Source organism: Anabas testudineus, chromosome 16 (genome assembly GCF_900324465.2).
Source record: "Anabas testudineus chromosome 16, fAnaTes1.2, whole genome shotgun sequence".
Classification (NCBI taxonomy): Eukaryota; Metazoa; Chordata; class Actinopteri; order Anabantiformes; family Anabantidae; genus Anabas; species Anabas testudineus.
In genome coordinates this window covers 10,699,114-10,710,838 of record NC_046625.1, presented here as the reverse complement: position 1 = coordinate 10,710,838, position 11,725 = coordinate 10,699,114, and the positions used below count along the sequence as shown (strand labels likewise).

The 11,725-nt window shown below is 40.1% G+C and overlaps 1 protein-coding gene, 1 long non-coding RNA gene and 2 other non-coding genes across 7 annotated transcripts; 1 reads left to right on the top strand and 3 right to left on the bottom strand.

Moving 5' to 3' along the window:
- Positions 1–610: 610 nt before the first annotated feature.
- Positions 611–7,330, top strand: LOC113170483. 4 transcript variants are annotated; one of them, XR_003299643.1, is made up of 7 exons: positions 611–832; positions 1,182–1,204; positions 1,298–1,438; positions 2,330–2,461; positions 2,570–2,694; positions 5,742–5,910; positions 6,563–7,330. It is a non-coding gene; the product is annotated as an uncharacterized LOC113170483 (long non-coding RNA). The 4 variants fall into 4 exon arrangements; XR_003299642.1 differs by having other exon boundaries at positions 611–1,204; XR_003299644.1 differs by having other exon boundaries at positions 611–1,438; positions 6,563–6,676; positions 6,990–7,330.
- Positions 7,331–7,539: 209 nt separating this feature from the next.
- Positions 7,540–11,320, bottom strand: rps27.2 (ribosomal protein S27). The gene is made up of 4 exons (XM_026372593.1): positions 11,238–11,320; positions 10,472–10,580; positions 9,700–9,810; positions 7,540–8,599 (listed from the first exon to the last, which is right to left on the bottom strand). The coding sequence occupies exons 1-4, from the start codon at positions 11,241–11,243 to the stop codon at positions 8,571–8,573; spliced, it is 255 nt and encodes an 84-aa protein (XP_026228378.1). The 5' UTR covers positions 11,244–11,320; the 3' UTR covers positions 7,540–8,570.
- Positions 9,121–9,252, bottom strand: LOC113171180. Its single transcript, XR_003299682.1, has one exon. It is a non-coding gene; the product is annotated as a small nucleolar RNA SNORA13 (small nucleolar RNA).
- On the bottom strand, positions 9,922–10,053 carry LOC113171179. Its single transcript, XR_003299681.1, has one exon. It is a non-coding gene; the product is annotated as a small nucleolar RNA SNORA13 (small nucleolar RNA).
- Positions 11,321–11,725: the final 405 nt, after the last annotated feature.

Here is an 11,725-nt window from a genome sequence, read left to right as displayed (position 1 = left end):
GTGTGTGTGTGTGTGTGTGTGTGTGTGTGTGTGTGTGTGTGTGTGTGTGCGCGAACAGTACTAGAGGTCAGCCACCAGTATCACCTGCTGGTCCATGATCATGTGGTACACATGTCAGCTGTTATCTGGTCATCATAATAACTGGACTGAATGTCTCCAGGTTCTATCAGCAGGAGATGGTTCCCATCGCAACGGCATTTCTTATCTGTAACTTCTCTTTGTGCTCAGATGAGTGGACCTTTTTTCTGTGTTATATTATGCTGTTGAGACATTCTGTATCTTTAGCATTTTTCAAAAGGCACAGCACATACGTAAGAAAGGAGCCACTACACAAACACACACACAAAACTGCTTCCTCTTCATCCCTTTTCTTCATTGTACAACCCTTCAGATGACTCCACAGAGCAAAGTTCAGCAGGAAGTGGAGAACCCTGAACTCCTGTTCATTTTGATGTCTCCAAGCCTGGTTTTTCCCTGGCAACCAGAAGGACAATACATGTATGACACATACAGGTTTGCATATGTGTGTTCTTACGTGCATGTAGGTGGTGCATGCATTTCTGCATAGCAGAGATTAGAGGCAATATTGAATCTTTGAATATCCCAACGATTGTATTTGTGGTGTGTTTGTGTGTATTTATGAATGTACAGTGTGTGTGCCTAAGTGCCTCAGCAGGTAGGAGTGGGGGAGTAACATTATGAGCTGTCAAAGAGTGACAGTGATGTTGCCGTGGAGATGATGAAAGGAGAAATAATACAGGGAAAGAAGCTGAGCTGCACTGCAATTCACATAGTAGTTACATTTAACCTTGAACAGACCAGCAGAAAATAGGTGAGTGAATACACACATATGCACCTGTAATGTAAATATATGGAGTAGTCATACAAACAAAAGCAAAACATTTAGACCCGGTACTTTTTGCTGTTTACCCACCAGATGTCCTCCGACTTCCCTGTCCTTTCCTAGTCACCTGATCTTGCTCCTCTCTTGCACACCTGTCACTCATGAAGTCTCATTGCACAGACTAGCCACTTGCATTCTCCACACTAGTTTACCACATTGCCATGGCTGTTGTAATGCAGGTGTGTTCCAGCTATACCTACCTGCCTGCTCTGTGTTATGTAATTTTGCCTGCTGCCATTTTCATATCCACTTTATTGTCTCCTATTTACGGCTTTAGACTGTCTTCAACAACGGCAAACAGTAAGTATCAGACCAAGTGAACATGCATGTTCGGGATTTGGGAACCTGCCCTGTATCATTTAGTTATTTTACCATTTTTACATGTCTTCATAGACGTTTTTGGTGAAACCAGGTCAACCTGCACAATTAGTCCCAGAAAGGAGACTGCACCATGATGTTACCAGTAGTGCTTGGTCACAACTTGTGGACTTCTGCCACAAATTTGTGTCACTTCCAAAATGCCTGGCCATGATTGTAAGTCTACACTGTGGCACTTTACAGTACAATACTGCTGTGTGAGGTTTTCAGTTTTGCAAGGTTTTCCAGTCAAAACAGATGTGAAAGCACATCATTGACCCTCAATTATTTTCTGCCCACCCCTCCTTTTATAGACCTAGTAGACATTTTAATTTTCGGTAATGTATACACCTCTATAGGGCTGGAGGCACATAATTTAGAGTTTAGAAGTTTATAGCAATATACTTTTATCCTTTTCTGTTCCATTAACTTAGTCCATTAGGGACTTTATTGGATTAGTGTGATCTTTAACACTTGCACAATCATATAAGTAATGGTGATATTCCATTAGTGATACTGGACAAAATTATTAATGTGTGTTGTTATAACGGATCAGATTACAAGCTGTTAAATGTCTGCCAGATGCATTCAAACTTTAGTTTTGTGTGCAGTCAGCATCCTGGCCATTACATTCTAACACACCCTGACTGTACTGCAGTCCTTTTATCATTTTAGAAATCCATAAATGTTTTATCTTTCCTTTGCCAAGCCCAAGGATGATTTGGCAGTATACACAAAGTTTAAGTAATGTGGACTGTGCATACATTTCCATTTTGGCAGTTTAATGAAACTGGATGATCATTCCTGGGAAGAGCTGATCCATTTAATCTGCTACACATGTGGTCTCCAGGGACCTGAATGTTGCACACATGGGAATTATTTGAGGTTATCAGTGGGTCTACTTTTGTCATTATCACCCCAGGAGTGGACCGGTACAATGTTGGCTTTGTGGTAACATTGGCCCCCTACACTCCCTTCAGGATGCGTACACCGGACATGCCTGAATATGATTGTGTGTACATGAAAAAGAGTAAGAGAGCAGAGGTTGTTAATTGACCTATTTTTCAGACTGTTCAGTTGAATCGAGATGAAGGAAGAGACGATGGGATTTTTAACAATGCCACAGGGGAGCTGTACCTTGCTTCCTCTCTTGACAGGATTTCTCCTGTTGCCTCGTCCGCTGACCTAACTCAGCTAACTGTAAGTCATCTACATACTCAGAACCAAAGCCCAGTACCACTCATAGATTTAATTCCCAGGTCACACTTTCTTTTTCCACTTTGTCTCTTTTATTCCCTTTTTTTCTAGGTCTCTGTGTCTGAAGCCGTGTCTTCTGTCAATGTCTCACCAGACTGCATTTACAGCATGTCCCAAGTCATGCATGTAGAAAAGTGGAAGGTGGAGACAAGTTGGCCGAAAAGAGCCCAGGAGTGGTGAGCAGCAGGCAGTTTTACTTATGTGACTCCTACTATGCAGGTGGGACTGTGGTATGTGGTTCAACTCAAATGAGCTAGTTTTAGCACCATGGCCCAGCTCTACAGTCGACTCTTGACTCTGGTTTTGTTATATTAACACTGTGCATATGGTATTTGTCAGTGTTACAAAATTCTGGTCTTATTATCAGTAATAAAAGGAGAGGAGGCTGAAAGTGGTCAGTATCTCCCCTGGTTCTTCATCTGTCTCTCCTCCACCTCTGTTCAGCCTAAACCATGCTTCTGTCCCAGTAACCCACAATCATGGCAGGTTTCTTCATTCAGTTTAATTTCCTCTGTTCTTTTCTCTCTTGCTACCTGGCTGGTAGTTTTGTTCCTTCTACTGCTTATCACACTTGTGCACTGATCCACTGCCGTGCACATACAAGCACAAACACATCCACATACAGGATTACATTAGAATTTCATATTCATTTCAGCTCTGTGCTTTTACCTGCCTTCTTCACGCTTGCTTCTCCCCAACCATCTCCAGTTACTTGCCTGAAAAGTGATGTTGGTTTCTATAGCAACCGCCTGCCTGTATCAGAAGGGAGTTTCCTTACAAACTAGAAAGGATGCAGAGCAAGGGGGAATCACAAAACCAACACTTGCATGCATTTGTGAAACTGTTGATTAGCAATCATCGTATTCTTTGCACTGGTTATTTTTAATTACTTCAGAAAAAGCTGTTAATTGGGTGATTCCAGCAGGAAAAGGCTTGAGTATATTACAAATTGGGCATTCAATTCAAATATATATAATATTATATATAAATATAATATTTTAGAGCTCATTGAATTTTTTTATTAAATACCATACTGAAGTGCTATTGACGGTATCAGTGACTGGTTTAGGTTTTAGGTCGAATGGTGGGTTAGAATTCATTTTTTGTCTTTTACTGTAACAGTTAATCTCCCTACACTAGATTTTCATATGTGCAGTCTATACTACAGAAATTTAACAATTAAGATAGATACATGATGAACACAGACATGCTGTTGGTTTTTCTGCATTTGCAGTGTCTCTTTGCGCTACTCTGGGGCTTCTTCTCTTTCCAGAAAAATGTAGGTCAGGTGGCTGGGAGACAGTAAATTGCCTATTGTTAGAGTGTTTCCCTGTCTTCCAACAAAATGTGTGTACAGATATCTACTGTATCTAGGAGTTATGTTTTGCCCCACAATGGACAAATAGAAAGGATTGGAGAATGTAAAGGAATGAATCAATCTAAATGGATACATCTCATCAGCCTTATATAATGTACTAGCACAGTCATTCAGTTATTCACATTTGAAGTTATTTCCTCTGCACCATAAAACTAAAACCCATTCTTTATAAATTACTGCTCCAATGCAGAATCTGTCCCCTCTTTTTCCTACTTATGATGTCAGATGCATTTTTCAGACTGCAGAACTTTCCGGATTGGAAATAATCTATTTGTTGCCTGTGTGTACTGTAAACACACTCATTAACAACTTGGCTGACCAAAATAACTGAGTGACATGTGGCTAGCAATTATATATTTACATTTTCTGAGCCTGTCTGCAATGCGAACTATTGACAACAGTCTTAACATATTATCTGTCTCCTCCATTAGGAGCTAGCCTGCAATTAACACAAAGCAATGTGCTCAAATATTCTCAGTGTTTGTAACAGCCTGTGCTTTCATTCTCTGTCTGCTGCTGTATTTTTCTCTTTCCAGCTCAGTTTTCTCTATTATTCTATTCACTGCTTTGCTAAATAATGAATACATACTTTGGTACCTTTGTGTGTAAGACTAGTATATAATTACTAGTTGTATGCATCTTTACCCTTATTTTATTTATTTATTTTTGTCTCTTTTCTCCTCAGTAGTGTGCATTAAGGGTTGTACAGCTCTGACCCGAAGGTGGTGTAGTTTGACAACTGCGCTTCTTTTTCAGTGATTCCTCAAACGCCTCTTCATCTCCCTAAATGTTCTTTCACACATTGTGCTGGCAGACACACTCGCAGCGCCCAGACTATTTTAGCAGCATGATCAGAATAATTAATGCACGAAATGATCAAAGACACAGGAATGATTAATTTCAAGCTGTGACAAACTGACATGACTGATTGTTTTCGCCAGGTCGGTAGGCTTTAATGCTCACGGCCATTCATGAAAAGCATCCATCACAGCGTGACCCTTATTTCTGCAAATTCCTCTGTGTGTGCACGTGTGTGTGTTCCTGTCTCTTCCTATGTGTGTGCATAAAAAATAGATAGATAGATAGATAGATAGATAGATATAGACACACATGTAAAATGTCAGCTTATGTTTACTAATTTATCAACTACTCCACATGCCTCTGTGAGATGGTGACAGGCATGCCGCAGAGTGAACCCACCCTTACCCATAAGGGACTCACTCTTACACTCATATTTCATCATATTTATCGCCTTTTGCCTACATGGAAGCTGTCCAAGCCAAAATATCCTTTTTTGTTAGTTTATCCTTCAGTGTCTCTTTATGTATTGAAATCTAACTGTAGTTGTCCAGTTTAAGGTGATTTCCAGACTCCTCATGCAATAAGACACTGTTCAACTGTAAGTGGTAAACTAGATCCTGAATGTAGCAAAGACAGTTCAGATTAGTAAGGAGTGGGGGACATTTACCTGCTTATTGTGCTAGACATCATCCAGATTTACAGATACCAATACAGAAGTACTTATAGTGTAAGTGAGCTGCAAATTCTGTTTTTACAATTAAATTACAGCCTCCATTATTTTAATACAGGGGAGGCAAGTGCCCTGCTTGACACACCTGGTCCAGGTAATCAGCAAGATAGGGCAGGGATAGTTTGAAGGTTTTAAACTTCATATTGAAATAGTTCGTTTAGTCTCTTTGGTCCTTGGACAGGGACACTCTATCCCTGCCTAGACCCATGATAAAATTGAAAGTTTTCCTCAGGGACTCTGGCAATGTAATATAAGTTTTACCCAGAAATCAAGAGAGTTTGTCACAACTACTGTGTGTTGTTGTCGTGTTCCAGAGCTGCCATCTGCCCTGTGCACCACGTGTCAGTGTGTGACAGGACACGGCTTGTCACTGTGGACTCCTAGAGGGTGCTGCCAAGTGGACCAGACACCGGCTTCACTTTGCTCGAGGTCGTTGCCATGGAGATGTGTAGGGTCAGACAGACCTTGCTCATCAGCGTTCAGGTCAGTTAATTGTGCACTGGGTACTAATGATGTGTAATGACCCTGTCCTTTGCAAAGGAGAAACCCAAACAAGCAAATGGGGACGTGGTTGTGTGTGTGTGTGTGTGTGTGCACGGAGATTAACCTTATGTTGTGGTTCAGTGTTTCTTCCCTGTACAGCGTGGGAGGGCCAAGTCAGCCTGTCTCCCTTTGTCAAAGGGTGCTTTTCTGTGACAACTTTGGACAATAGTTTCACATTCCCATTCACTCACACACACACAAACACTTTCCTCTACTCTTGAAATCTCTACAAAGTTTTTGATTCTTTTTCTTTCTGTTTTCTCCCCAGGCCTCTGTCTGATCACTTTTTCATTCTACAGTGTTTATCTTGCCAGATTTAAAGCTGGCTCGTGAATGCAAACTACTCAGATCAATACTATAAAAACTCATCTGGCCATGTCTCAGAATTATCTCTCTGCCCTTTGCAATTGATCCTCCTGTCACATCCTCCTCTCTACCTCCCACTCAGAGATGACTTCAAACATTTACAGTCACTCGTTGGTGTCTGGACTTTTAGTGCCAGTGGACCTCGACAACACCTCCTCACTGACTACTCTCTTGTATATGCCCTTCCTGCTATCTCTGACCAGAGACATGGATTGTTTCTTTATAGGTGGTTTACAACAGCCTCCAAGCATCCTGCAATTAAAATGTTCTTTTAAAGGCATCAAGTTCAATTGGAGACCTCCACTGGCCTTACACCTCTAGAATAAATCAAAACAAAAAGGTCAGTACTTTTTATCTTCGTGCAAACACACGACTCACAATTTTCACATGCTTGAAAATAATGCAAGGATCTGAATTTAACAATGATCTTCCCTCCTTCTGTAGTTTTGAATGTGGCGGTCCGCTTCATTTACCTTATCAAAGGGGAAAGCTTCACATGCTGCACCGAGATGTTGAACTATAGCACCACCTACCTATAACTTGACATTTTACAGTTAGAACAGTTTTACAGTATCACCCAACTATGATCATTAAATTTTCATACAGACAGTGTGGTCTCACTGTAGTGCACCTTTTACTTTTATTCCTCGCAGGTGACCTCTTGGCTGGTTGAGTCCCATGGCTTTGGTTTGTCATAGTTGTTCTCAGGTGACCCAGAGATGCTGCCCTGCCTGCAGGTGTTCCTCTGCTTCAGCCAGCTCCGTTCCCACCACCTCAGCCCAGAGCTGAGCTTAATGGGATGGCCACCAAGGACATGTTCTCATCTCCCAAGGTGTGTCACATTCAAACACATACAGTTTTTATATAGCTTTTTTTTTGTTTAATGATCCACATTTAGTAAAATAGTGTAAATTGCGTTTTGATTGTCAATCATATCCTTCATTATATCCAACTAATGGGATGATAAATACAGTTAGCAGGATGATAAATACAGTTAGCAGGATGATAAATACAGTTAGCATTATTATATACCAAGTTGTACAAAAAATACAATTAGTAACTACTCATCTCTTAAAACGCAGTATTAAGGAAAGCTGTGGAGTAAATGATTTTTTAGTTGGATCAGGTAAAGTTGCAGAACAGATGGAAAGTGTACATTTTTATCCTGCATTACTCATTCAGTAACTAGGAGGCACACAGAACTGGAATTTCCCATGATTTTATTTGAAAGCCGTGCCAATACACAAGAAATGGCAAGTGTCACCATAGCAACAACAAAATTATAACTGAAACCCTCTCCTGATTTAATGTGTCTTTGTTTACAACTCCATGCTGTCAGACTGTGCAAATGGCCCACAAATCTAAACACAAGCAGTGAGTAAACTGTAGGTCACAAATCTTGTGATTCCTCTAGTTAAGCCGTACTCTTCCCTCTTCAAAGATTCAACCCATGTTTTCATTTTCACAGGAAGCTTGCAAGCACAAGTGAATTCACAACCACGATGTGAAGTGTCATTTTAGTGTCACATCACTGTGTACTGTGTTTTACAAGCAGCGGGAAACAGAAGCAGACCTAGCGATGACTTTCCCTGAATCAACCCTCATTCAGTGTGTCCTGCACTGACACCACTGGCTTTGGTGCAGATTACATCACTATCTACCTTTTTAAAGTAGACTCCACTGTGGTGCTGACTTGGCAAATGCATATGTATTAATGTCTGAATTTATTATGAGCCTAAAACACAAATTAATTATGTAGAGTGCTGATTTTACATAGTAAAATGCTGTAGTAAGAGTTTGCCTTTGTGGCACCACATTACTAGAACTGGTTCTGCAAGGTTTACATCATACCCTCGCCTTCCTGTAAATATTTGTCTTTAATGTTTCGTTTGAATTACAATCTGCATTCATGTCAAATGCCCTGACCTTTACCAGCAGCTGTTTAAGGATCCTGAGCTGACAAGTTTAAGTAAAAATCTTCAAGCAATAAAACTGGATCAAAAACATGCAAGATTTAACCAAAAACATATCCTAAGGTTTATTAAGAAGAATTAATGGATATGTAACATTTATGGAATCTAATCAAGGCAATTCTGTGCATCTTCTGTAGAAAAACCTTTTACATTTGTATTCCTGCTCTCTTTTCCCTGTTTGCTGCATCAGCTCCATGACAGTGTTACTTGACATCCATCAAGTTCGTTCTTCTCAGCGCTGTCCAACCACATTTGGTCAGACTAGTGCTGTTTCCTCCTGAATGAGCATCCTGGGGAAAGATGGAGAAACAATTAGCAATTAGCTATTAAATTAAATTCTGCCTGAAATAAAACATTTGTTTGCATTGTCTTTGTTTCATTTAGTTATATGGTGCTGCTGATTGAGCTCGCAGCAGCCTCCAAATTGGTTGTATCAGCACATTGCTGAAACCACCTAAAACATGTTTCCTTGTGTGTTTTCAACACCTGAATCACCTTTGAACAAGTGAGTTTAGTGCCGGGCGTTGGGAGCACCCATAGCAACTCAAAGCAGACCACGTCAAGAAGCCTTGGTTACCACGGCAGCAGAACACAGGACAGAGTGGGTGGGACGGTGAGAGTGAAAGCAAACCTTGACCTTAAGCTTTACCAATTCATCACGCTACTGTATCCAGTATCATGTCTGCAGTGTACTCTGACTGGTGATATAACTGATTCATCCTTTGTCAGAACTTATATCAGAAGTAAAAGATTAGCTCTTCACTTGAAACTATTTACTGGAAGTGTGCCCAGGAATTAAACTAAACGGGAAATCTGTGCTTGCAGTCGAGTGTGTAGAAAAGGATCAATGATGATACATTTCTGTCACAACTGCAAGAGTCACTGTATGCCTTAGTAGACACCCTGTTCATGAAGATGACAATGAAAGGGCAACACAAAGGCAAATGTCGGAGTATACACTGAAGATGTAGTCAAAGAATCACTGCACCCAGCAATCAACCAGTAAATTAAAATTACTACACTCATTAACAAAAAACAATTCACATACTGTGGGTCTGGACTGGGGTTTCAAGCCACCTGCATGTTATTCATGTTACAAGTTCCTGGCCTGCATTAACCTAGCCTGCTTGCATCCACTAATGGATGAAACAAAGCGAAAATTAAAGCTTTTGTTCAGACAAAAACATGAGTTGCCTTGTCACTCAGTATTCAGTTGCAGTGCCACTCACAATTATTAAATAATCAATTTTTAGAACATGACTAAAGCAAAACTAGAGAAAACTGCGTTCTGTTGGTGACACAGCTATTGTCTAGTTTTTCTATATGGACTTTCATCGTTGATGCAAAGGTAGACACGCTGTCTTTCGTATGGACGGGTGTTGTCGTGTACCTTCTGTCAGACGAGCTTTCCCTCCTGTGGGCTGGCAGAGGACCGTGGAACAGCCGACACACAGCACTACAGTCTGAGCGTGACTGAACACCGTTGTGATCTTGTAGCAACCTGCAAAGCGCACATACACACAAATCAGTTGATGGGACGCAAGGAAACCGCTGCAGAAACAAGCAGCTACCACACACTTTACAACCACTACATGATCAGATGCTCTCGTGGTTTTGTCCTTGCAGCTGTTTGTGTGAAGGAGTCACGTCAGGCTCATTTCACAGACAACCACAAGAGTCAGTGTATGCCTTATTTGACACCCCAATCACTAAAGTAACAATGAAAGGGCAACACATAAAGGCAAACATTTATTAAAGAAGGAGAATATTAAAATAATGCAAAAATATGAAACTATTGCATTTAGTGTTTAAAATGAAGCTGTAAAAATTATATTACTGTTTTATTACTAAATGTGCTGGCTGTAAATACTTTGAAACTGCAATTAGTTTATTAAACAAAAAAAATATCTGGCAGGTATTTAGCTTATCAGTTAAATGTAATTACTAAATTAGAACTAAATTAAAAGGTTAAAAAAAGAAGCTTGATTTGCAAAAGAAATAAGTATAATAAGTTGCAGCCTTAAAAAGTCTCCATTGGTCTAATATGGTGGCACAAGCGTGTCTATGGTTCCGCTTGAATTTGTAATTCAGCACAGGACTTGTGTACATTATAAATGTTGAGGATTATTGTCTCAGTCAAGCTGCCACGTAAACAAACCGACCTGGACATTTGACATCCATAAAATATGAGTTTGGACTCTGTACGAGTCGTTTCTTCTTGTGTCTCCTCTTCTCCTCCTCTGCACTCGGGTGCAACAGATCCTTGGCGAGCTGAAAGGAGATCCAACAGTTCAGATGAATATCAGTACACAGATATTTAGATGTTTATCTAAATATATAATTTAGTCTTGAAGTGACTGTAGTAAAATACATCTGTGTTAAAGATAACCACCTTTACAACATGATTACACGAGGGCAGAGGTCGAGATCTCTTTAAAACGTCAAAATACAAAGAAAATAACATGAAACTAATGAGAAACACACTAAATCTGTATTTAAGGTCAATCAGAGTGATGGTTTTCAGATGATCAAACTTAAAAACTCGGTTTCCTCCCTTTAAGAGAGGAGGGAGGGAAACGTGCTAACAGCTACAACCATCGCAGTCAAATTTCACACATATCAAACTGTGTTGTTTTATAAACCTCGACAAAAGAAATCCAGTTCGACCAGTTTTAACCGTGAAGCTGATTTTAAACGCACTAAAACAGCTTTTTATGAGCTGATGTTATATATTGTGGGCTGCTTTGTCGTAACGTTACACGTGTTTCACCATATTGCGTCTGTTTTTTCACACATTTACTCCTAAATGACAACATCATCAAACATTAACTCCCGTAGAAAGATAATAAAATTGATCCTAAATCTGTCGGAAAAACTTGAAACGATCGATGGCTTTTGTAAAACAGATAAAACCGTGATGTTACTTACAGGCATGTCCGCGTGTGTGAACAGTCACCGGAAGAAGCTGCGTCGACACCGGAAATAGTTTAGTGACTGACCCGAGGAAGAACACGTGTTAGTGGACAAGTCTACTAAATGTGAACACTGTGTAAAAAGTATTCTGTGTAAATGGAAAATTAATATAATATAGATAGTTTACAGATTTGATCTGTGGAGTACAAATAAAATATGTATAAATTCAGTTCTTCTAATTGAAAAACTCCTCCAGATGATGTCACTGGAGGACTTTTTGAGTCTGTAGAAGTACGTCGACCAAGACTGTATCTGAACTGAAAAACTCCTCCAGATGATGTCACTGAAGGACTTTTTGATGTCATCTGAGGGAGGTCTGTAGAAGTACGTCGACCAAGACTGTATCTGAACTGAAAAACTCCTCCTAATGACACCATCTGGAGGGGTTTTCAAAAAAAGTTAAATTCCACTTATTATTAATCTCATTCCCCAGTAGAGCATGA